The sequence below is a fragment of the Halichoerus grypus genome, chromosome 4 (genome assembly GCF_964656455.1).
Source record: "Halichoerus grypus chromosome 4, mHalGry1.hap1.1, whole genome shotgun sequence".
In the NCBI taxonomy this organism is placed as follows: Eukaryota; Metazoa; Chordata; class Mammalia; order Carnivora; family Phocidae; genus Halichoerus; species Halichoerus grypus.
Window position 1 is genome coordinate 15,260,569 of NC_135715.1, and position 26,979 is coordinate 15,287,547.

The window sequence follows — 26,979 nt, forward strand, 5'->3', positions numbered from 1 at the left end:
TCTCTCTGAACCTCAGCTGCTTCATCTGTAAAGTGAATATATTTCCTGCCCTTGCATAGTTGCTTTGGTTGGGATAATCACTGGGCCAAGAGCACCCAAAGAAACAGGATTGGATCATTGACCTTGGACGAGAAGAGGGTCCCCGTCTTCCACCAAGAGAAGAGAGGAAGATGGGAGTGGATGCAGGTGGGTTTTAGACCATACAAGGTATATTTGAGGAGCTCCTCATCTGATGGCCTACGCCAAACTGTTCTTACTTCACCTAGAGTTAAAAGGAAACAAGCACAAGCTCTGGGGACAGTCTTCCAGGTTCAAATACTGGCCCCTCTGTGCATTTCCTGTCTGGCTGTGGACAGGAGACCAATTGTGGGATCTTATGGTCAGGAAGCGCACTATGCTTCAATCCTTTGTAAGATTGAGATCGGGATGGCACTTTGCTCAGAGGGCTCTTGCAAAGATTAAATGTGACTGTGACACAGTGTATGGTCCGTGGACTAGCGCCAGTCCATGAACTATTTGTAACTAGGAAGTTCAAGAAAACTAGAAACACTTTAGCCATTTGACATTGCCATGGCATCCAAACTCTGGATTGGTGGAATCTTGTCCAACAGGCTAGAGACCAATTTGAGTATGGACCTTGCGTGGTGAGGATAATGTGGCCTGAGCTACCCTCTAGCCGTAAGCAGTAGAATCTGTGTTAGCTTGCAATGGACTGAAAATTTTAAATAATTAAATCGGGGCGCCTGGGTGGTTCAGTCGGTTAAGCGTCTGCCTGCAGCTCGGGTCATGATCCCAGGGTCCTGGGATGGATTGAGCCCCATGTCCAGCTCCCTGCTCAGCAGGGAGTCTGCTTCTCCCTCTGCCTCTCTCCACCGCACCCCCAGCTTGTGCTCTCTCTTGCTCACTCTCTCTCTCTCAAACAAATAAATAAAATCTTAAAAAAAAACCAAAAACATTCTTAATCCCAGATAATTGAGAAGCACTGCTTTAGAACGGTGCTGAATATGTGATTAGCTCTCAATAAATACTAGCCTCTTTATTAATTGTTACCATATCGGGCAAAAATTATTTCATGATATTTATGTTTAAATTTTGACCTCATAGGCTTTCAAAAGTCTCTCTCTGCAAATATGCATTTGCAATATTTAATAACATTAAAAAGTTAAAAATAATTAAATTCCTGCTCGAAGTTAGAGTTTTTTTCCCTTAGTCTAAAAAGATATTTAAAAAACAAAACAATACTGTGCATGTGTTTATACCGGCTATCTAAAGCATGGTCTTGGAGAAGGTACCAGGGAACACACCAGGCCACTTTTAAAATCCTCTGAAGAACTTAAGGTTTTATGTGTAACCTGTTGAGTTCCCTTCAAAAACAGAAAGAATATGGATTAACTGAGCTTTTGCTTTTTAAATCTAATGTTCTAAGGAAAATAACCTCATTTCCCCCAAAAAACTAAAACATCAGTCTGTGTTGAAAAACAGATAGAAACATATGTTTATTTGATTTTAGAACTTAAAAATAACATTAATAAAAGGAATAACATGCCCCAGCCCTATAAGACCTCCATGTATACTCCAGGCCCATCTAACTTGCCTTGGGGGTCAACATTGGGATTGTAAGATTCTCCAAGAAGAACCAAGATCAAGACTTAGATACACTAAGAATGTTTTACAGAAAGCTTACATTGGATGGTTTTGACTAAATTCAGTCTTTCAGCAAACCATGCTCATAAAACTAGCCAACTCACAACTATCCATCCCAATAGATGGAAGCTTTGGGTATTCCAAAACAGTGTCTGATCCAAAAGTTAATCGTATTTAATTTTGGAGGGCATTACGTGAAAAACATTTTTAAAATTAAATTTTGCAAACTACTAGACAAAGATTAAAAACGAGTCTCTGAGAGAGTTTATATCATGTTAAGAGTGTTGTAAGAAAGGAACAGTCAACAGAGGAATGAGGATTTTTAAATTTCAGTTTTATAACACAAGGGCTTTTTAAAAAATCCGCAAATCCATACTGATTCTAATAAGATAGGTGATAGATATAAGGGAAAGCTTTTTTTTTTTTTTTTTGCAGTAAAATACCAAGTAGTACATGTGGAAGGATTGACAGAAAAAGTACCACACTGCAGTCATCATCAGAAATATTTCAGACAAAATCCAACATCGGTTGCTAAATGAATATAGGGTGAATGGGTTTTGGGGGGTGGGGAGACAGGGTATTTTCATAGACTGAAAGTATCTTCTCAGATTAATTAGTTCATAGGGGAGGAATTGTATCTTTAAAGTGGAAAAATCTGGCAGACACCGCCCTAACCTAATGACCAGAGTTAACATCACCAATAATGGACCACCTGACACCCTTGCCCCTTGATGTGTGAGACAGTGACCACATTGCACCATTTCTGGGGTACTTCTGCCTCTCCATTAAAGGGAAAAAAAAGCATAACCTCAAGTCAACAGACAAACCCAAATTGAGGACATCCTACAAAACAACTGGCCTGTGCTCTTTTTTTTTAAAAAATATTTTTTATTTTTAAGTAATCTGATGCGCAACGTGGGGCTTGAACTCACAACCCTAAGATCAAGAGTCATGTGCTCCACCACCTGAGCCAGCCGGGCACCCTTGGCCTGTACTCTTTAAAAATGTCAATGACAATTAAAGTTGAGGAAGTATTTCAGATTAAATGCAAAGACATGACAACTGAATGCATTGTGTGATCCTGGATCAAAAAAAAAAAAAAAAAATTCAGTAAGGACAGTCCTGCGACAGTTGGTAACACGGGAATGGGAAGTGTATAGTAGATAATAGAGTTGTATCAATATTAAATTTCTCGTTATTTTCTCATACCATGGTATGTAAGAGAATGTCCTTATTCTCAAGAAATACACACTGATGTATCTAGCAGGGAAGGGTTATGATGTCCGTAACTTACTCAAATGATTCGATAAAAAGGATTATATTATATATATGTTATATATTATATCATCATATATCATATGTCATATCATATCATATATCATCCTGGATCAGAAACAATATGTCTGCCTATCTATCTTATCTATAAAGAAAGCAAATGTAGTTAAAAATGTTAAATGAGTGAACCTGGATGGAAGATACACTGGAGTTCATTGTACTATTACTGCAACTTTTATGTAGACATTAGTTTTTTTCAAAATAATATCTAAAAAAATGTTCCACAGCTCAACCACAAAGTGAAGACTCCATATCTGGATAAGCAAGAGTTGACTCTATGCGGTCTATAAAAATCATCAATTTCAGTTTTGTGAATAGAAACAAGATGGTTGGCGCAGCTCCCTTCAAGCTGCGGGGTTCCAATCTAGCTGGAAGCGAAAGCTCTTCTTCACCAGGGAGTATGTGGAGTCAAGGTGCCTCCTCCTAACAAAATTATTTTCCACATAAGCAAGATACAGCATTATGTGATCGTTTAAGGATATAATAATGTCAACTGCAGAATCGCTATGGGCCAGATCTCCAGGACTGTTATTCACTCCGTTGTCGGAGGGAGCGGCCTCCTGTGGGAAACCCTCTGTGTTCTGAGTGGAGGGTCTGTCAATAGCAGAACCGCGGTGAGGGGTGGATGCCTGGGGCCTCCACGGACAGTTGAAACAAAGAGCCGTTCATTGCCCTTCAACAGAAACACTGTGGACGATTCCAAACTATGTGTCCTGGTGTCAATTCATCTTGTCCAGAAGGCTCTCTTTCTTTCCCGTGATACATAGGTATTCCTATCCAGAGTTGTACCGATCAAGCTTATCCTGGTATGCATTTTCCTCATCTGAAAATAAACTAACTCCTTTTCATTCATTTTCTTAAAGATCTGGTTTAACCGATCTGATTCTGCCACCAGTGAACTTTATAAGAAAGCATCATTGCTATGTTGGTGCTACTTGTAAATGTAGTAACCAAGCCAACATACAAGCACACAGACCAAGGATATTCATCCTAGAATTCCTTTCCTCCAAACAGGAAACCAATTTCAAGAAAGTTGACCTTGGCAATTTGAAAGAATGCTGAGAAATAGGGATGTCTGATTTTACAAAACAGATGAACATCTCTGGTCACTTTACAGTTCTACTGAAATTTGATTTCTTGTACAAAATATTTCTAGTTTTTCTTCCTTGCTGTTTTATGGAGAATATAGTGGAAATAATGAGGGTGCATTATGTTCTCCAATTCGCCAGAGTTAAGACAGACAATACTTTTGGCAAGGATACAGTACACTAAGCACTTTCAAAAAATGCTGGTGGAGGTGTGAATTGCAAACTTTCTGAAATGTCACATAGTAACACATGTTAAGGTCTTCAAAATGATCCTATATTTTGGCTCAAAAATTTCTAGGAATCTACTCCAAAGATATAACCGTAAATTCTAACCAAAATAACCCATATTCAAAGATATTTGTTGTAATATTACTTGTAATATCAAAAATGGAAATAAGCTATTCCAGAAAAGGTCCAAATTTGGTATATTCATGCAATCAAATATTGAGAGGCCAATAAAATAGTCTTTCCAAAGATAATTTAATGATGTTGGTAAATGCTCATTTTATAATATTAAATGAGAAAAAAATCATCTAATTTTTAAATATCTTGTAAAGCACATTTGTATCTTTAAAGCTCTGAAATTAAATAATAAAAATATTAACAATAGTTATTTCTGATTGGTTTGATTATCGCTTTTTATTTTTCTTCTTTATTTTCACGTTCCAAATTACCTACAATAAGCATGGGTTAATTCTAAGGTCCAGAAATTACATAAAGAGAAGTCACAGTGCCTCTTTCAGTTAGGATAGTGAGTTTATATTTATTTGTGAATAATGTCTTATCTGTCCACACAGATGCTCCTAGTTTCAATACCTTTACATCAGATACTCCATTAGCTCATGAGTTGTATGCTTCCTCAGAAAAGTTTCATATCATGGTCTACATATTGTTCCAGCATTCCTATTCTCTAGTAATATCTGGCCAGCTTGAAAATTCCAATGTTATTCCCATTAAAAGTCCAGGCCACGAGAACACTTAGTGAGGCTTTGCATTCAAAAACGATTTTTGAATGACACTTTTAGGGCAGATAATCATTCATTTCTAAAACCTGGAAATCTTTTTTATAAAGACATAAATGTCACTGTGCAAGGGTTAAGAAGAAAACCAAGTTAACAGTGATGAGCCCAACCTACTTTGTCCATGCACCATCCAAAGAGCGACAATAATGGTCTGCTGCGTATCACATCTAGTTTTTACTGAAAGTTGGCTTCTAAATTACACAATGGGTCTAAATTTGCTACCATATGTCTTTTGGGGGAGGCACCTAAAATCAAATTATCGGGCAAAGAGATGTTTAGGCAAATTTTCCTGAGAAACTTGGTGTTTCCCCATTTTGTAATTATGTTTGAGCTTTTGATTTCTATGTGTAGGGGCAGAAATGCAGATGACAACTAGGAATCTAAGACCATTACTTGTTTGGGTGGAATTTAGACTTTCAAGTCTTTCTCAAGCAGATGGGCTCCTCGGGAGAGGCTGAGTAGGTAGACTGTAACAAGTCACCTCAGCCATGATGTCCACTGCTGGACACGCACCACCCATGGAGGAGGACAGGTTGGCCGTCTGGAGGTAGCTCTGGGTTCTCTTCCTTGCTTTCTCACCTTTGTTCCCTCTCCCACAAAGTAGAACATGACTCCAGCTTAAAGAATTTCCTGACTATTGGTCTTTGGATGGAGATTGTACAGTCTTTTTGAGAATCAGTTCCATATTGAAGCCAGCAATAGTTACCCCTACCTGATAAAGATATCACTATATTGATTTCATCAGTGCCAGGAGCCTCTCTTCAAAGCTCGGTTTTTGAGTAGGTAGACCAGGTACCCACCCATGTACTGTGATTTAAGGAGCCCTGGGAAAATCCTCTACACAAAATATGTTTCCCACTGATGCTTGAAGGGCCATCATTGGTGATGTATCCATACGGATACCTTGTGCTCTTTCCTTTTAAAAATAAGATACTGTATTCTTATGAAGGGGTAAAACATGAAGTCACTAATACTTTAGGTGAGTGAGTTTACCATACTGCTTTCTCCCTAACAGAAGAAGCAATGGATACCACACATGATTTGGAAGAAGTGGTATCTGTGAGCCGTCTGGAAGGGAAGAACTCATCTTTAGTAAACAACACAGAAACCTTACCAATAGAGATATTTCAACAAGCATGTTGCATAATATCAAACACAATAAGGAAATTGCCAACATCCTCTATAACACACAGGAGATTGAATTTGGCTTCACTGTGACCACCACCCACCTGCCCATCTTGCCTATTAAGCTGAACTATCCTTCAAATCTACTCTGGGGCATAGTTGGTTTAAGGATCTTGGAGGATCTGACTTGGAGTTCATCATTTTGGGGAGAAGGAACTGGAAGAACCAGGCTGGCTTAGTAAAGAGAGATTTTGCCTCCTTAACGTGTCAAGGGAGTTTTTGAGGCCAGCCAGTTCTCTTTTATCAGAGCCTGGCTAAACATGGCATCTGGACTATAGGAGAAGATAATCAGTGTCAGCTGAAAGAATGAATGGCTTTCATACTGAGTATTGTTGAACAAGTTGATCCTTGTTTCGGGCAAACAACCGTCACCTGCATCTCAACATCAAAAAATTCAGATGTAGTTTAAACTTTTAGATCACTGATTGGAGACGTGTATTTATGTACTAAATGTGCTATTTATGCCAATTACTTCTGTTTTTTCTCTGCTTTAATGTAGAAAGTATCTACTACTGGCAGGACCCACCCCTGATATTTTCCGGCTCAGAGCAAGAGAACAAATGGAGGCCCACATATCAAATGTCTAAATAGGTAAAGCTAAAATCAAGCTAACACAATGTTCACTAAAATATGTTTTAACCTCCCATCTTGCTAATCCTGCAGAATCACCTGGAAGGCCGGATTCGCATTTAGATTCTTGGAGTTCTGGGCTGAAACGTGGAAGTGTGGGGAGAGCTGGCCCACGCCCAAAGCCCACACCTGCAAAAGCCTCGGTTGCACAAGTACGGACAGCCCGGATGGCACAGGCAATCCTGTCCACCGCCCCTCCCCTGGCCAGTAGGCCCTCCCAGGCCCAGGACGACTGACTCACACCACCAGTGCTGCCTGATGACATAGCCCCTTTGAGGATGGAGTCAGGCGACAGGTCCATGCAGGGCGTCCTTCAAGTGGGCGGGGGCCATTTGGGCAGACCATTCCAGCATCCTGGCTGCCCTGAGTGGACTAGATCAGTGCTTCTGGATCTTTAATGTGCATAAAATCCACTTGGGAATCTTGCTAACGTGCTGCAGATCAGAGGGCAGGGCCGAGAGCCTGCTCGGCAAAGCTTCCAGGTGATGCTGATGCCGCCGGCTCGCGGACCCCACGGCGCACCGAGCCCCTGAACGCAGGGGGCTCTGGATAGCTGTGTCCCTCGGCTCTCAGACGCTTCATCCCGTGGAGACTGGCCTCTTGCCCTGATCTAAGGGTGGTTCTGGCCCCTTGTTTGCCCGTGTTCCCATTGCATCAATGGGCTCTGTTCCCACAGTGCTGGGCCCTGGTCCTCCCCCAGTGCCGCCACCACCACCTTTGATCTCCTACCCACTCTCCCCAAGTCAAGTTTCTCTTGGCTCCTTTCCCTGCAGTGTTCCACTCCTTCCCCCGCTTTTCTCTTACGCCACAAAACAAACGTAAAAATAACATTTCAAAAATATTGAAAATCAATGCTGATGAAAGCGTGTTTTTGTTTTCTTGGGACCTAAGCAGACAGCAACAGCAACCGGAGACGGCGCGGTCTGTCCGCTGCCTAGTTTTTGTTTGCTAACAATATCGTATCTGCTCACCCGTGGCCTGAAGTCGGGATTTCCAAACGTAACCTCTTGCTGGATTAGAGCAGGCGGGATTTTCCTCCCGCATTTTTACTTTGACAAGGCTGTGAAAACTGCTATCTCAACATCTAATGGAATCGAACAGGCTGCTAAAAATACCTCCTGCAAGTTTGTGTTACAAAGCGGGAAACACCTCTCCCCATTCCTGCCTGTTACTCTGATGAAGCTTAATCCTTAGACTTGTTTTCAAGTATTTGCCCTGGTTTGTGTTCTTTTCTTCTTCCAAGGCTGTTTTTCTCTATTTGCCCGAGTTATTTGAACAGGTGGCTTTGCACAACCTATGCTAATGGGAGGCTTTTGTCTGCTTTGAGATTGCACGGGGAGTCGTTTATGGGAGAAATGTTCCTTTCTTGCTAAACGATTCACACCTGTTCTAATAACCACCCTGTAGGAACCAAAATACCATCCCGAGCGGCCTTCTCGAGCCGGCATCGCCGACCGCAAGGCGGCACGAATCCCCCTTTTCCTCCTTCCTCGCGCACGTGACGAGCAGCCCAGGGCCGCGTAGTGTGGCCGGGGGTGGGGTGTCCCCCTGGCTCTGTCCGGACGTGAGTGGACAGGAGGGATCCCCGCTGCGAAGGTTTTGGGGGGGTCCCCTCCCTGCACCTGGCCCATATCGTGGTGCAGGCGCGCGCAGGAGGCCTCTAGGGAGCCGCAGTACCCCACGGCCGCCGGCCCGAGCCGGGTTCCCCGGTCCCTTTGTCCGGGGCCACCGCCGGCGGGAGCACGGGGCGCGGGCCCGGAGCCGCGCTTGGCGGGCGATCAGAGGCGGGCGCCCCGGGACGCTCGGCGCGCGCGCTCCCTGGCCGCAGATCACAGGCGCCCGCCGTCCGCCGGCCCGGCCCGGGAGCCCGCCTGCTCCCTGGAACGCGATCACAGGCCGCGCCTCCGGGCCCCCCGGGGGCGGGGAGGGGCGCGGCCCGGGCCCCCGCGCAGGGCGACCGCGGGCGCGTTCCCACGGGGAGGTCCGGGGCTGCGCGAGGGCTTCTCCCGGATCACCCGCAGGGGGTCCTCGGCCCGTGCGAAGGCGGTGCGGGGGAGAGGGGGCAGTCCCCCCCCACCCGACTCTGGGGCGAGAGGGAGGCCCGTGCTAAGCCGGCCCTTGCGGTGGCCGCCCAGTCAGGGGCGCACTGGGGCTGGGCTCTTCTCGAATGTTTCTTGAGGCGTCTGCACTCCGAGCTCCCTGGCCACAAGAAAAGAAAGAATGAAGTGCGTCTGGAATAGGCAGGCAGGCTTGGGTCTAGTTTAAAGGGATCGGATCCTGCCCACAACCCCGGCTGTGACGATGCCCAGTGCGTTCACCGAGCCCGCCACTCGTCGCCTGCGCGCTGCAGGTGGGCTCCCGAGCTGCCTTCCCTGCGGCACGTGTGTTGGGGGGGCCCTCAGGTCCCCTAGCCCTCCCTACAGGAGGCCGAGGAAAGCGGACAGCTGGTGTGTGAATGTAGGGGTTGCCATTCAATGGACAAAGGCCACACGGACTGTTGGGAGGTAGTCCCTAGATGCCTCTGCTCACCGGGCATTACGGGTGAACGAAACCAAATGCAATGCCTAGAAAACAGGTTGTGCTGTTTTTCAAATTTATGGAAGGGATGGGACGAATTAAAGAATTATTTTTTTAAAGATCTAATTTATTTATTTGAGAGAGACAGAGCACAACCAGAGGGAGAGGGAGAAGCAGACTCCCCGCTGAGCAGGGAACCCAACATGGGGCTCGATCCCAGGATCCTGGGGTCATGACTGAGCCACCCAGGCGCCCCTTAAAAGATTATTTTGAAGTGTTACTGAAGAAGGGCACCTGATGTGATGAGCACTGGGTGTTAAAGCAACTGATGAATTGTTGAACACTACGCCTGAACCTAATTCTGTACTAGGTGTTGGCTAATTGAATTTAAATTAAAAAATAATAATATTAAAGTGTTCCTGAATTAAGAGTAGCGCTCCTCCGGAGACGTTTGCCCCATCAACAGAGCACGGCAGTGCCACTGTGATTGTGCTGGGAGGTGGCATTGTGGTTACCTTCTTGGTATCCCTCCACACCTCCCCCAGTGAGTGGCAGCCTCTTGTAGCCATTTTGGCTTGGCCAAAGCCAATGGTTCACAAACCTGGTACATATTGGAGGCACCTGAGGAGCGTCTGACGCCCAGCAACTCCTATAGCAATCGAATGGGAATCTCCAGAGTGTGGGCTGATTGTGGAGTGATGTTGAGAATCGCAGGTGCAAACCATCCAAGGACTCCCATTGCTTTGCCACAATGATGGGGTCACAGATGGGCAGCGGCCTGAGGCCTAAACTGATGAGCAAACGATGAGGTGAGTGGCAGGGAAGAAATACGGGGACCCAGAAAGAACATAAGCAAAACACGAAGTATGAAATGCACTGTATGCAAGAAATCGTAAGAGGTGCAGAAGCCAGAAAGAGCGTACATTATGGAAGGTGGTCGATGATGAGGCTGGAAGACAAGTTTTTGTTTTTTTTTAAAGATTTTATTTAGGGGCGCCTGGGTGGCTCAGTTGGTTAAGCGACTGCCTTCGGCTCAGGTCATGATCCTGGAGTCCCGGGATCGAGTCCCGCATCGGGCTCCCTGCTCGGCAGGGAGTCTGCTTCTCCCTCTGACCCTCCTCCCTCTCATGCTCTCTGTCTCTCATTCTCTCTCTCTCAAATAAATAAATAAAATCTTAAAAAAAAAAAAAAAGATTTTATTTATTTGACAGCGAGAGAGGAAACACAAGCAGGGGGAGTGGGAGAGGGAGAAGCAGGCCTCCCGCTGAGCAGGGAGCCCGATGCGGGGCTCGATCCCAGGACCCTGGGACCATCACTTGAGCCGAAGGCAGACGCTTAACGACTGAGCCACCCAGGCGCCCCGAGGCTGGAAGACAAGTTTAAGAGTTTATTAGTAAGAGTTCTAACTGGCATAGCATATGAATTTATTTTACAAGGGGAAAGAGAACAAAAAGAATTTTTAATCCTAAAATTTACATGAGCAGATTTGGTTCTTGGGAAGGTCATTTTGGTGTTGCTGTGGAGTGGGGATCTAAATGGAGAGAGATGAGGGCCTATAAGCTAATCAGATGAATGTTGTGGCTGAGGAAGAAATGTGTAGAGCTGGGGAGTTACAAGCCATTCCAGAAATAGAGGACGTCCATGTCACTCGGAGGAATGTGATCTTGGGATAGAATTCTTCACAGCGGCTAATAATGTTTTCTAAGGCGGAGGCACAGAAGGAGGAATTTTCCAAACTTTTTCTAAACTACAGAACAGCATGAAAAATTATAACCCGTTGGCAGCACATTATCAGGAGCTCAAAAAAAATCACTGATCAAATGCAAGGCATTATCAAAATTTCATTGATAGGCCTTTTAAAAGTGGGTTTATTAAGGTAAACTTTATATAACATAAAACTCACCGATTTTAAATATGCAGTTTCATGAGTTTTGAAATGTATGTAGTCATGTAAGCAAACCATAATCAATATATGTAACATTTCCATCACCCCCACAAATTCTCTGTGTCCCTCGGAATTCAAGCCCCTTCACATACCTCTAGCTCTTGGCAACCACTGATCAGGTTTCCATCCATACAGTGTTGCTTTTTCCAGAATATCCTATAAATGGAATCATACGGTTTATAGCCTTTTGAACTGGCTTCCTTCACTTAGCAGAGTGCTTTTGAAATGCATCCATGTTATTGCATTTATCAGTAGCTAGTTCTTTCTTACGGCTGGGTTATATTCCACTGTATGGGTCTATCCATCTGTTTGTTTATCCATTCACCAGTCGATGGACATTTGGGTTGTGTAGTGGGCTCAAGATACATCTGCATCCTCTTCCCCAGAACCTGTGAAAATTACCTCACGTGGTAAAGATGTGATCGAGATAAGGATGGAGAGGAAGACTTCGTCCTGGGTTATCTGGGTGCGCCCTAAGGGCCCTCTCATGTGTCCTCGGAGAGTTTAGAGATAGACCCCTGGAGGGGAGCAGAGAGGGGGGCAGCCACAAGCCAGGGAATGCCAGTAGCCACCAGAAGCTGGAAGAGGAAGGATTCTCCGCTAGAGCCTCCAAGAGAGACAGCCATCCTGCCTGCACCTTGATTTTGGACTTCTAGCCTCCAGAGCTGTAAGAGAATGAAGTTCTGTCATGTTGAGCAATGAATGAGAGTTCCAGCTTCCCCACATCCTCACCAACACCTAGTGATGTCAGGTTTTTTTAAATACAAGTCTAGACCTGAGGTCTAGCCTGTAGTAATGTCAATTTTTAAACAATTTTAGCCATTCTGATGGGGGTGTGGGAGTGTCTCATTTGGTTTTAATTTGCATGTCTTTCCTGGCTAGTGATGTTGAACATCTTTGCATCTGTTTATTTCTTTGGTGAGAGATCCGTGCAAATCTTTGGCTCATTTTTTTTTTTTTTTTAAGTAGGTGCCATGCCCAGTGCGGAGCCCGACACGGGGCTTAAACTCACGACCCTGAGATCAAGACCCGAGCTGAGATTAAGAGTCGGACATTTAACCGACTGAGCCACCCAGGCGCCCCTCTTTGGCTCAGTTTTTACTGAATTGTCTCTTTATTACCGATAATTTTATGCCTTTAATATACATTATCACAGGCAACAACTTATACAAATACAGCTTTATATTATTGAATGACTATATGACAAGAAAATAAACGTCTTTCAGTTTATACTTTGTATTATATTATACTGAATAGACTTTTAATGAACTCTGTTTTATGTCTCTTTATCAGGTATTAACATTTGGAACAATGGGGCTGAGTCAGAACTTCATATCAGGTGCAACATCAAGTCTATTCATTTATGTTGTTTTTGTTGGAGCACAGAGGGTGTTGTAGCAAAGGGAAGAAGAACACAAATTGCATGTTTTGCAATATTTGGGTATCTTTGCAATGGGCTGCTCCAAAAATCATTAATTATTTCTTCTTGGAGAGCTCACCTTCCAGTTTTTCAGGATCTGGAGGCTGAAATTATTCATCCTCACTCTGAACTGTTCAAACTGTTTTGTTTGTTCAGGGCCATAAGATCGGCTTTTCGTTAAAACTGCCATCTCTCAGCTATACCTATGAGAAAAGCTGAGCGGGATAAACGTTCTAACATAGAATGAGCACCGAATACTCGCACACGTATGTGCGGAGCTGATTGGCTTCCTAACAGGCTGCTACTGATTGAAGAGAGCATGCGCAGTGAATCAGCGAGCGTGCTTGCAGACCCACAGGCATCATCCATCCATGTGCATCAGGTAACCTGACTTTCTGGTCTCCCCAGGTGTGTTGTGCCATTTTAAAAGGTAGATTACCTGAATTTAAAAATAACCACTATATAAATATTTTTAATATTGGTCTTATGTATGCATTTTAAATACATTTTAGAAGACATATCTTTGCATAGTTTTTTTTTTTTTTTTTTAATGAATTACCCATTAAGGAGAATACCGCTACCAAGCAGGTTCACATCCATTATTTTGCGGAATTTTTTCTGAACTCTAGATCAGTTGAATTCAAAAGTTAGCTTGTGTAAACGTCACCTGGGAAAGGAGTTTGTGACAGTGCAACCCCCCTCCCCGGGATTTTTGAATCACTTGGTCTGGGTAGGGTCTCCCCCGTTCTCCCCCAAGTCATTCTGAAGATTTGTCAAGCTTTGAGAAGCAACACATGCCGCCCTCAATTGTCTCAGACTAGCACTGTTAAATTTTCTGACAGAGATTTCTTCTGCTACATGGATGGGAATTCAAAAAATTATCATCTAGTAACAAGCAGGGGGGAAAGGCGTAATTCGAGGATCATATAACATCAAGAAATCTAACTTTTTAAATTTAATTTTTATTTTTTAAAAAAGATTTTACTTATTTGTCAGAGAGAGAGAGAGAACAGAAGCGGGGGAGTGGCAGAAGGAGAAGCAGGCTTCCCGCTCAGCAAAGAGCCCAACCCAGGGCTTGATCCCAGGACCCTGGGATCATGACCTGAGCCGAAGGCAGATGCTTAACCAACTGAGCCCCCCAGGCGCCCCTCACTTTTTTTTTTTTAAAGAGTGCAACAGTATGTTTTCCACATCAGCACCAGATATGAAGTACAAATCGTAGGCTTAGCTGGAGCCATGATGTCCTGGAGGGGGGAGAGCTGGTTCCACGCCCTTACCCCCCACGAATGGTCTGTCTACGACCTCCTCAGACCCAAACGAAAAGGAACACTCCAGGATCCCCATCCGGTAGATGTGGCCCTCTCGAGGCCATGCTGGTTGGTTGGTAGGGTGGGTCTTTTCCTGGGCGTCACTGGGAGTCCTCGAAGGGAGGGCAAAGGGGCAGGTAGCTGCCTCTACTTTTCCATCGCCCATCTTTAGGAACAGGGAAATCCCCACTGGTCACAAAGGTTGGAAAACCCCTGGACTGGATACATTTCAGGGCATTTCAATTTTCCAATTCAGTTTTACCTACAATGTAACACTTAACGTAGGGAACATTTTGGTTAGAGGAGAGATTGAGAGAAAAGGGAAAGAAATATAGAAATATTATTAATAAAGACAGCCAACAGATGAAAACAAGATGATTTTGCTTCATGATTCTGTCTTCCCCTCCTCTTCTCTTTTTCTGTGGTAGGCAGAATTCTAAGATGTTCCCCAAATTCTTGGCCCCTTGTAAACACCTATTTTCCTAGTTAGTCAATGAAACACCAATCTAGGTATTGCTGTGAAGGGATTTTGCAGTTGTAATTAGTCCCAAATCAGTTGACTTCAAGATATGGAGTTGAGCAGGTAAGCCCGGCCTCAGGGTCTGGAAGTCAGAAAGAGAGAAGTCAGAGAAAACGGAAGCAGGACAGGGACTGGCGGAGCCAAGTGACATCTAGTTGCTGGGCGGTGCCCACTGATAGCAAGGAAACAAGGTCCCCCGTCCTACAACGCAAGGGACCGGATTCTGCCAACAATCAGAATAAGCTGGGAAGCAGAATCTTTCCTAGAGTCTCCGGATGAGAACTCAGCCCGGCCGACACCTTTATTCACGCTGTCACCCCAGACCTCTGACCTGCAGACCCATGAGCTAATAAACGGGTGTGGCTTTAAGCCAGTGAATTTAGTGGTAACTTGTTACGTGGCAATAGAAAACAAATACACATAATCTCTGTCTCTTTATCTCCTTCATGTTTTTGTCAAGGATCCTCACCTGGAAGGTGAGAAGTTTTACAATTAGTTGATTCTCAAATTTGGTGTCTTTTAGGGACTTGGTTGAAAAAGCTAAAAGTCCACCTTGTTATTTTGCAACTTCGGTCATGATGAAGGGCCTCAAATCTTGCCTGGCTATTAGGAGGACATTAAGTCAAATTCCTCTCTCCATTCTCTCTTGTTTTAGCTTTCCTTCCTTTCCACTTATTTAGCCTTTAATAGCAAATTTATCAAAGTCTAGAATAATTTGACTTGGTTATTCAATTGAACACAGTGTATTGTTTTAGCCGATGTGGAAAAGGGGAAGTGGCCATGAGATGAGGAAAGTAACCTGTTTCCAGGGCCTGGCCAGCCACGGACAGGAAGTGCAGCTCACCCTTACGAGCTGCTCTGCAGAAGTGCTTTTAAGTGGGAAACAAGATGGCAGAGAATTGAGCACAGGCTGTGACTTCGATTAAAACGATTTCAATGTGGATGCACCTGTTCTGTGACCTTGAGCAAATTACTCAGCCTTGGTTAACACTGGATTATAACCTTAATTTCTAGGGCTGTCGTGGTGATTAAATAAGATCATGCATGTAGCCTACAGTAGTTGCTCAATAAATGATAGATTATCAAAAGTTAAACATTTTAAAGCTGCCCGTTTATATGTTGTCTGCCGCCCTGTTTGCTCATCACCATCACCTGTGGAACTTAAAGGGTCTGAACATTCTCTCAGATCTCCCGAATCGGAATCCCCAAGTGTGTGGCCCAGGCATCTTGACTTTTTTTTTTTTAAAAAGCTGCTCAGGTCAGAACCATTTAGTCAGTGGTGCTACTCACGGCCTCACTCAGCAGCACTACATTTTCTGATACGTCAGAGCTTGGCGGGCTAAAGGAGGAGCTAGAAATGATGTGCTTCTGATCCCAGGAGTTTAATTTTTCTTTTTGCACTGGGTTGTTTGAAAGCTAGTCATGATAAAGAGGCCAGGCTCTGTGGACATGTGGCTGATTCTAGGGCTGGAGCAGAGAGTCTACAACATGAGCCTGGAGCATCTGGAAATAGCAGGAAGGAAAGTGCTCGAAAACAAAACAACGGGGCCGAATCAAAGGGACACAACCTGCCAGAGCTCACAGTGGCCAAGCCTGGAACAATCCGAGTAATAAAAGAAATGTTGGATTATAATCCAGAGCATAAAATAAATATCCAGGAGTTCACGTTGATATGAAAGAGTCATTGAATAATTCAGTAAATAGGGAGAAGAGGTAAATACACCGTACAGAAGAATTCCAGATAATTTATGTCGATATCTCCCCTCAAAGAGAGGGAGCTTAGCTTTCCACTCCCTGAGTGTGGGCTGTGCTGGGGTGTAATGGGGTGTCCTGGATGGTCCTGGAACAGAAAAGGGACATTAGAAAAAAAATGTTGGTTCCTTAGTTGTAACAAGTGTACCATAAGAAGGTAAGATATTCAAATAGGGGGAACTGGGTCTGTGCAACTCTTCTGTAAGTCTGAAACTGTACTTTTACTAAAGTAAAAGGTTTATTTAAAAAACACCTGCCCTGGGCGCCTGGGTGGCTCAGTCGTTAAGCGTCTGCCTTCAGCTCAGGTCATGATCCCAGAGTCCTGGGATCGAGCCCCGCATTGGGCTCCCTGCTCCGCGGGAAGTCTGCTTCTTCCTCTCCCACTCCTCCTGCTTGTGTTCCCTTTCTCGCTGTGTCTCTCTCTGTCAAATAAATAAATAAAATCTTAAAAAAAGTAAAAAATAAAAAACACCTGCCCATGAGAATAAATGTGTTCATTCTATAAAGCCCAAGGCTACAAGTAATTATAGCTGCCATGAAAAAAATCAGGTCATGGTCAACTAAATTTTAGCATCTGTTCGATGTAGAATACAGACTACTTTTATTATTGTTTTATTAGAAGTTCTACCTTTTGAAAAACACAATGCAATTCAGTGTTTATTTTTATTGTACAGGAATTGGGTAGCTTTATCAATAAATATTTGTTAAATATTTGTTAACTTTTACCAGTGTACATCATTGTTTCTGGCCTCACTCCTTCACCTTGGATTTATTTCTCTTCTCGTAAAATATTTTATTTACGTTCTTTTATTGGAGATGCAGGGGTAGTATTATGGACTGAGTGTTTGTGTCCCTCCAGAATTTATGTGTTGAAGAGCTAACTCCCAATGTGATGCTCTTAGGAGGTGGGGCCTTTGAGAGATAATTACCTTTAGATGAAGCCTTGAGGAGTCCTCATGATTCGATTAGTGTCCATAGAAGAAGAGACCAGGGAACTTCCTCTCTCTTCTGGCCTTGTGAGAGTATGGCAGGAAGAGGACCATCTGCAAGCCAAGAAAGAGGGTACTCATCAAGAACTGAATCAGCTGGCATATTAGTTTCTTTTTTTATTTTTATTTAAAATTTTTTTTGAAGTAATCTCTACACCCAATGTGGGGCTCAAACTCACGACCCCAAGATCAAGAGTTGCAGGCTCTACCAACCAAGCCAACTGGCGCTCCTCAGCTGGCATATTGACCTTGGACTTCCCAGCCTTCAGAACTGTGAGAAACGAATGTCTTGTTTAAGCCACCCAGTCTATAGTATTTGGGTGCAGTAGACAAAACAGATTTAGGCAGGTAGTAAACTTTCTTAGTTACTGTATATCTGAGGGAAGAGAGAGTTTTGCCCATCCCCTCTCTATCCCCACATCTCCACCTCCACCAATGTTGATGATAATTTATCTGGGTATAAAATTGTATATGACAATTACTTCCCTTTATCATTTAGGAAATAATACTTCATCATTGTCTCCTGGTATCTAGTCTTGGTGAGAAATCCACTTTAAGTTTAATTGTTTTTACTTTGTAAGTAATCTGTCTTTTCTTTGTAATAGTTTTTATGATTCTTATCTTTGATGATATATCATTATGATATTTTTAATTTAATTTATTGGTTTTTTTCAGCATGATAAGTGTACTCTTTTTTTTTTTTTTTCCTAGGCAAAGAACTTTATTAACCTTGTTTCAAACTTTATTCCCAGGCTTCTTCAGCTTAACTAGCTGCAAAGAATGAATTGTGTATAAGCAAAAACTGAAAAGAGCTGCAGTGTCCAAGGGGCTTGGGCTTAAAAATATTAGAGATCTAGATTTTATCAGATCCACGAACAAAATTTTAAAAAGCAGTCATAATATAAAATAGCAGCTCCCAGTAACTTCTTCAAGTTTTATGTTCTTCAGAAGTTGACTCAATTCAGTTTGCTTCATTCTTGGAAGCTTCATCAAAATTCTCCACAAGATCTGGAACTTCATCATCATCATCCTCTCCGGTAGCAAGTGGTGCTTTTCCATCCACAGATTGTTTGGGCAGAGCTTCAGCCAGTCTTCTTAAACTAGTCAGACTGTCTGCACCAAGTTGGTTTAAGATACTGGGTAGCATTTCTGTCAGCTGCTTTGTCTCAGCATGGCCTGTAATGGTGAAAGTGTTCGCTGCCAGTGATGCCTGAACTTTGGGGTTGTTAAAGTGGATCACTGTTCCTTGGTTTGTGAACATATTCACTTCTTCAATACCAGAGATATTGTTTACCCCTAACTTCTTTAAGGAGAACTGAAGTTTTTTATCATCTGCTGTAGCCGTCCTATGAACCACCTTCTTCTTTCGGCGAGCAGTTCCTTTCCCACCAATGCGCACTTGTGCTTGCAGTTTGGCGAGTTTCTCCTGGTTCATGATAGTTTCTTTCATCTTGTTGGAGCGGAAATGGGACCGCGCAGGGGAATAGGGTTGGCGCTCAGGGGGTCTCAGGAGGACCAGCTGAGATTAGGAGCACACACGCGGGTACGCAAGATGGCCGATAAGTGTACTCTTTAATACCCGTCCCCTATTTCACCCATCCCCCGACCCACCTCCCCTCTGGTAACCATCAGTTTGTTCTCTATAGTTCAGAGTCTGTTTCTTGGTTTGTCTGCCGCTCTCTCTTTTTTTTTCCTTTGCTTGTTTGTTTTGTTTCTTAAATTCCACATATATGAGTGAGATCATATGACATTTGTCTTTCTCTGACTGACTTATTTCGCTTAGCATTATACCCTCTAGCTCCATCCATGTCATTGCAAATGGCAAGATTTCATTCTTTTTTATGGCTGAATAATATGCTGTTGTATATATATATATATATATATATACCACATCTTCTTTATCCATTCATCTATTGATGGACACTTGGGTTGCTTCCATAGTTTGACTATTGGAAATCATGCTGCAATAAATATAGGGATGCATGCATCCCTTTGAATTAGTCTTTTTATATTTTTTGGTAAATACCCAGTAGAGCAATTACTGGATTGTAGAGTAGCTCTATTTTTAACTTTTTGAGGAAACTCTGTACTGTTTTCCACAGTGGCTGCACCAGTTTGTATTCCCATCAACAGTGCAAAGGGTTCCTTTCTCTCCACATCCTCGCCAACACTTGTTTCTTGTCTTGTTGATTTTATTTTATTTTATTTTAAATTTTATTTTTTAAAAAAGATTTTATTTATTTATTTGACAAAGAACGCAAGAGAGCACAAGCAGGGGGAGAGGGAGAAGCAAGCTCCCCACTGAGCAGGGAGCCCGACTTGGGGCTCCATCCCAGGGCCCCAGGATCATGACCTGAGCCGAAGACAGATGCTTAACCAACTGAGCCACCCAGGCGTCCCTGTGTTGTTGATTTTAGCCATTCTGATAGCTGTGACATAATATCTCATTGTAGTTTTGATTTGCATTCCCTTGATGATAAGTGATGTTGAGCATCTTTTCATGTGTCTGTTGGCCATCTTTGTGTCTTCTTTGAGAAATGTCTGTTCATGTCTTCTGCCCATTTTTAATTGGATTATTTGGTTTTTGGGTGTTGCATCTTATCAGTTATGTATTTTGGATACTAACCATTTATTGGATATGTCTTTTGCAAATATCTTCTTCCATTCAGTAGGTTGCCTTTTAGTTTTGATTGTTTCCTTTGCTGTGCAGAAACTTTTTATTTTGATGTAGTCCCAATTGTTTATTTTTGCTTTTATTTCTCTTGGCCTCAGGAGACATACCTAGAAAAATGTTGCTGTGGCCAATGTCAGAGAAATGACGGCCTGTGCTTTCTTCATGGATTTTTATGGTTTCAAGTCTCACATTTAGGTCTTTAATCCATTTTGAGTTAATTTTTGTGTATGGTGAAATAAAGTGGTCCAGTTTCGTGTTATGATCTTTTAAACTGTGGATTCAAGTCAGTTGGAGTTAAGGTCACTGTGAGCAACCAGTGACCAGTGGTCACAGTAGACCAACCACATCTTAAGATCTGTTAATGATTTTGATATCTGTGGGGGTAATTTTCCATTTGACACTTTCACCTTTATCCAGTCTCTGTTCTTCTTCTCTGTCCTGCTTGGAAAGAAACACACTTGGGCTGCTTTGAGGGCTGACCTCCAGTTGGTTTGACCAATGGGAAGCATCATCAGGAGACTGATGGGCCAGAAAAGCAAGAAATGGAGGTATGGCTTCCTTTTCCCTACCTTCTTCAGGAAAGCATGTCTGGTAGTACCTGGGTCCCCCCATGACTATAGCTCTTCTTTCGTACTCCAGCTCCCACAGGGCGCAGACACTACCCCCTCCCCTGCACTAGCCATGTGGTTGTGACAGCTTTCCATTGTCACCATTCTCTTGGTCTCGTTGTTGTCATGGGATTGCCCAACCCCAGCGTCTTTGTAGAATCTGCCTTTTTTTTATCGTGGGAATGTGGGTGGGCTGGCAGCAAAGATTTTCTCCACCACCACCACCAACCCCCTCCCCTTATAGCTTTAGAAACGTAAGATATATTTTCTTTCATTCGTTCATTCATTTGCTCACTCATTCACACATAAGCATCATGCAAGTCACTGCTACAGGGGCAGATATAAAATGTGTCACACAGGCCCCATACGTCATGTCATCATGTGTCTCTCTCTCGCCTCACTCCCTTCCTCCTAGCCCTCATCTGGGTAACAGCATGGTGTCTGTTGTCTTCTTATGTTCAAGCCTCTTACCTTACTTTACTGATGCTTCTTACCTGACACTTCTGCGCCTCCTCCTTCATCTATTCAATTCTTATTTAGCCTTCAAAATTCATTCAGGCAATATTTCTTCCAGGAAGCCTTCACCAATTCTCTGGTCTTCTTCACATTTCCCTGTTTTATGATTATTCTCAGAGCACTTGGTGTAAAATATACCAGGTACTATGCTAAGTGCTTTACATGGATTGTTTCATGAATTCTCAGAATGGCCATATGAGGGTGATACTATTAAACCCCCATATTGCAGATTAGGAAACCGAACCTCAGCTTATTTAATGCCAGGTCCAAGTTCATATAACCAGTAAGGAGTGGAGCTGGAATTCTCACCCAGGCAATATGACTTCAAAGACCATCATGTAAAATTCCTTCACATTTCACGAATATGAAAGCAATATGTCCCCCCCCCCCAATGAGTAAGAGATGTTGGTTAACCCTCTTTAAAGTCAAATAAAGTGGAGAAATATCCATCATTTGTGATCAAGTAAGACTGTAACTACACTGATTTGCCCAGTTGACCAGTGATTTCTGGGCACGTCAGGTCTGATGCCCTGGCAGTCATCTGGAACCCCTCAGAGACATCTGATTCAGTGATAGATTTGGCCAAAATCACTGGTCTCTGAAATGTCAGTTTCCCTTGCTTTTGGCCTTCTTAATAACTAAATCAGGTCAAGTATGTGGCATTCCAATCAGTTCTGCAGTGGCCCAAACAACCCAAATCAACTGACTGTGGGAACTGTACTTATTGTGTGACTAAATGGAAAATTATTACGTGTTCCCTTCTCTTCAGGCCACACCCTCCTTCCATTGGGCATTTGAGGACCGAGTTATCATGCGGACTCTCTTGGCAAGCCTCCACTTGTGCTTTCTGGAACTCCTCTTCCCCACCATTCAGACAGGTGAGGACTGCCCTCTCAGCGCACCCAGAGGGGAAATTTTTTAAAAAGATCCCTGCTGAATCCTTTCTGGGAAAAAATGAAGTTGCATAATTCTTTCCGAAAAGAGTGCCCTAGGGAGCTATTGTTTTTAGGAGTGTACTCAAATTGCACTAGGGAATAAGGTTGTATGATTACCATGCAGGATCCTCGGTCCATTTTTCTGTGCATCTAGGCAGAGAACAGATCCATGACACGTTCTTTATTCAGGAGTTTTTCATATTCCACAGAAGGACCCCCTCAGGGACTCTTCTATTTGACAGGACCCAAACTCAGGCATCTGATTTGATTACAGCTTATAACTATCAGTTGAATATTCTGCAAAAGAGACTTCAGTTTGGAAAAACTCAGAGATTACTTGGCAACTGCCCCAACTTTCTCTTCCTATGTCTTCCTAAAGTGTGTAGATGACACAGATAAAAGTGAATCTTAAGAGCAGCCTTGAGTAGCCCTTGGTTCTCTATGGAAAATATGCAAACAGACTCTTTTATAAGACAAAAGAGCAAACCAAAAAACATTACACTTAAGTTTTTCGCAGACAGACCTGAAAGCTGGGAATTTCTCAGCTCAAGTGTGTCAGGTGAGGGAAATCATAATGAAATGTGGAATACAAAGGAGCCCAATAGAGTCATATTCAAAAGCACATGGGAACTGCACTGACAAATACAGAGCACAGAATAAGATATTCTAAATGAACATTTGATGTATATCAACATAGATATCTAAATTCCTTAATTACTGTGTTCAAAGGAGCAAATACTAAGGTGCCACAACTGTCTCCTGAATATTTACTTTGGAGATAAATTTTTCCATGCTTGCTTTTAATCCTTAGGCAGTTTTTTTTTTTTTTTTTTAAGAAAAAAAATCAGATGAAATCCACCCAGCCACTTCTAATTATGTGAAAGAAGAAAATAAGATGCCTTTCTTAACATAAAGAAGAAACATTACGCTTGGCTCCGTGTTCCTTTGATGGAAATGATGTCTTTCATTTTGTCTTTCTGTGTGAAGTTCCTGGTGATGTAGTTTTGATATATAACTTTCTGCAGGTAAAGGTCTATAAGATCTCTCTCTTGGGGCGCCTGGGTGGCTCAGTTGGTTAAACATCTGACTCTTGATCTTAGCTCAGGTCTTGATCTCAGTGTCATGAGTTCAGACCTGCATTGGCCAGTGTGGAGCCTACTTAAAAAAAAAATCTCTCTCTTCAAGAAGCACCTTAAAGAGCCAGAGAAAGTGGGCAGATCTATAGAATAAGCTCATTCATTCATTATTCATTCATTCCTATATATAGAACTTAAGTTGATAAGCCAATGAGCTGATAATCTAAGTCACTCATCTTGCAGTTTCCAAAGACTTGGTGGGTAAGTGGAAAACAGGAACTGGGCTTTGATACTGGAAGATTTGAGGGTCATTTCTGATCATTGAATAGAATTGACTTATTTCAGAGTACTCCCAAGGAAAATGGTATACAGCATGGAAGCTACAGGTTTGGTAAAGCATCCCAGGGTTCCACAACCCGGGCTGCACAAAAGGATTACCTGAGGAGCTTTCAAAAAAAGCTAGACAACCCCTCACCCCAAGGGAATCTGGCTTTAATGGTTCAGGGGTGAACTGGGCATCAGTCATTTCTAAAAAGCTCTCCAAGTGAATCTGCTGTGTAGCCAGGATTTAGAACCACTGACCCAAAGACCATTTAGAACATTCAATAATGGAGCAAAATTGGTAGAACTCCAAGAATCCACTTAATAAATACGTTTCAATGGGACTTTCAGGATTTTGGAGGTTTTACAATCTCTGTGGCAGAGAGGCAGAGGGCACTACTGGAGGGAGGAAAAACTGGGTTTGATGACTGGTTCTACCTCTACCCAGCACTGCACTTCAACAAGATACTTCCATAAGCCTGTATTACCAGAACAATGGGAATCATACTTCACAGGGTTTTTTGAGGAAATCAAAGAGTCAACATAGTGTCTAGCCTGGTACCTAGCTCTTAGCAAATTTGGGAGGTTGAAAAATGATCTCCCCAAAAGATATCCATGTCAAATTCCTAGAATCCACGAATGTTACCTTATCGGAAAAAGGATCTTTTCTGATGTGATTCAGGATCTTCAGATGAGATCATCCTGGATTGTCCAGGTAGGTCCTACATCCTATGCCAAGGGTCCTCGTAAGAGAGGCAGAGGGAGGTCTGAGACAGACGCATGAGGGAGAAGACCCCCAAGGGGAGAAGGCCATGTGAAGACAGAGGCAGGATTGGAGCAATGTGGTCACAAGCCAAGGATCACCACGGACTGCAGCAGCCCCCAGAAAGAAGCAAGGGAAGGCACGGACTGGATGCTCCCTCAAAGCCCCCAGAAGGAACCAACCTTCGCAAAACCGTGATTTTGGACTTTTGACCTCCGGAAGGGTCAGAGAATAAATTTCCACTGTTTGAAGCCACCACATTTGTGCTATTTTTCTCCAGCAGCCCTAGCAAATGAATACAGTAAAAATCCAATGAATGCTGGCTTGCTTCATGATCAGGACAGAACAGGAAGCTCTGGAAAAGAAGAATTTGGAATCATTTTCAGGCAGAATCCAAGCCCTTCCATGGAGAGTCTAGAGATTTTTCTAGAGCAGAAGAAACACTCAAACACAGAGAAGAACAAGCCCTCCACTCAAAAAGAGTAGGGGGTGTTTGTAGTCCTCCTCTGGGCTTTCTTTCCCAGGGAGACCAGGATGGGATGCAGAGGCATGACCCACCACGGAATACCCATAAGTACCCGCCGGAGGGGCTAAAGACTGAGTATGCCAAGTGATGGCAAGGCTGTGGAGCCATCGGAACTCTCACATGCTGCTCTGGGTACAGAAGACAGAAGACAGTATTTTCCTCAACAGGTAAACATATGCCCAATATGTAGCCCAGCCATTCCACTCCTAGGCATTTACCCAAGAGAAATGAAAACATATGTCCAGACAAAGACTTGTACTGAATTTTCCTAGCAGCTTCATTGTAACACCCACCCCCCCAAAATGGAAACAACTCTATAAAGTCCATCCACAGGTGAATAGATAAACAATGAAATACTGATTATCAATAAAAAGAAACCACCCAGGGGCGCCTGGGTGGCTTAGTCGTTAAGCGTCTGCCTTCGGCTCAGGTCATGATCCCAGGACACTGGGATTGAGTCCCACATCAGGCTCCAACGGGGAGCCTGCTTCTCCCTCTGCCTGCCGCTCCCCCTGCTTGTGCTGTCTCTCTCTCTTCCCCCCACCCCGACAAATAAATAAATAAAAATCTTTAAAAAAAAATATGCTTCTCTTTCAGGGCTCAGGCTGAGTGTGGGGTAGAGAGCATTCTCCTGCCTCCTGGGCCTGGGTCTCCCTGTGAAAGAAAAGGCCAGAGGACATCTACTAGTGCCCTCACTTCAACTTCTTGAGTGGGTGGCTTGCACTCTGTGCTTAACTGTTTATCCTGCTCTAGAAAACATCGTTAGGCCCATTGCAAAAGGACTTTGCCTTAGCTATCTTCAAACATAGAAGAACAGTCGTTCTCACTTTCCACTTTGAAACAGGATGTGCTTGGGGCGCCTGGGTGGCTCCTTAGGTTGGGCATCACACTCTTGATTTTGGCTCAAGTCATGATCTCACGGTCATTGGACTGAGCCCCGGTTACGGCTCCGCGCTGAGCGTGAAGTCCGCTTGCGGATTCTCTCTCTCTCCTTCTCCCTCTCCTACCCCCGCCTTTTCTTGCTCTCTCTCTCAAATAAATAAATAAATCTTTAAAAAGTAAAATAAAATAGGACATGCTTATAAAGGAAGTTGAAAGTATTGGAAATTGGGAGTAAGGGAAACTATTTCTTGCTAGTCCTACCATTCAAATATAAATACAGAACACTTTCAGTTTTCTTCCTCCCTTGTTTTCTATTTAAGGGCTTTTACAAAAACAGCTGTCATTATACTGCACACACAGCTTTATCCGCTGCTGCTTTTATCATTCCCTTCCAGTGACTTTCCTGTGTTATTACGCACGCAGCCTTCGTAAATATTCTCTTTCATGGCTGTGCGCTATTTCATTGAGTGGATGTGCCCCTGTTCACCATGGCCCTATTAGCAGAGAGTTTGAAAAACAGTCAGATGGTGATTTCACCCAGACCGATTTCACTCAAGATATCAAAGGAGAAGGCCTGCTGGGTGAAAGATCGCTTGGCTGGAGTAGGTCTCAGACTGTGCTTCGAGCTGAGTTATCAGCTGGTGACCACGACTGTGTGCCTTACTTTACTACGGCCTCTCGCTGGCCCAGCCAGAAGTCATACACTCAGGTAGCTGCCTAAGATCCCTTCCAGCTTTAAGATTCCAGGATTCTGTGATCTACTCCACTAAACCGAAGTGCCTGAGTTTGGCCATCCAGGTTTCTTACCCATCCATTCATTCTTCATAGTGTATATTGATTTGAATTGAAGTCATCTGAGTTCAGTTGAGCTCAACAGGCCTTCAATACTTCACTTCAACAGACCTTGGTAGGAGGGAAAACAATTTAATTCCTTCATTGATAGAAATAAGTGTTTTGAAAGATCTGACTTGTTTTCTACACATTCACTCAGGATAGTTCTAATTCATTTCATGTCCCATCACTGAGAATGACCAAAATTAACACAATGAGTCTCAATTTCAATAATGACATAGAAATTAGGCAACATACAAGACCAGGTGAACAAGGACATGGGTAAAAATACACATCTTATTAATATCTACAATTAAAATGAATCTTCAGGCTTGGAAAGTCTCCTCTGAATTACATGGAGCTCACTGGATTCGTTCCATACGTAACAACTTTGAATTTGCAAGATTGTACGCCTCCAAAAATAATAGGAGAGCCTCCTGCCTGGCTGTCTGGAGCCCGATAAACAACTCCATTAATTAAAATGTGCAAGTCA

At 43.2% G+C, this 26,979-nt stretch overlaps 1 protein-coding gene and 1 long non-coding RNA gene across 5 annotated transcripts; one reads left to right on the forward strand and one right to left on the reverse strand.

Annotated features, from left to right (window-relative positions):
• Window positions 1-25,184, forward strand: LOC144381558 (uncharacterized). 4 transcript variants are annotated; one of them, XR_013446899.1, is made up of 7 exons: window positions 1-186; window positions 6,774-6,865; window positions 12,660-12,705; window positions 12,943-13,168; window positions 20,479-20,576; window positions 21,922-22,030; window positions 22,924-25,184. It is a non-coding gene; the product is annotated as an uncharacterized LOC144381558 (long non-coding RNA). The 4 variants fall into 4 exon arrangements; XR_013446900.1 differs by lacking the exon at window positions 6,774-6,865 and having other exon boundaries at window positions 22,924-23,112; window positions 24,115-25,184; XR_013446898.1 differs by lacking the exon at window positions 6,774-6,865.
• LOC118527974 (transcription factor BTF3) lies at window positions 18,075-18,910 on the reverse strand. The gene has a single exon (XM_036080100.2). It carries the CDS (start codon window positions 18,802-18,804, stop codon window positions 18,316-18,318), a length of 489 nt encoding a protein of 162 aa, XP_035935993.1. The 5' UTR covers window positions 18,805-18,910; the 3' UTR covers window positions 18,075-18,315.
• Window positions 25,185-26,979: the final 1,795 nt, after the last annotated feature.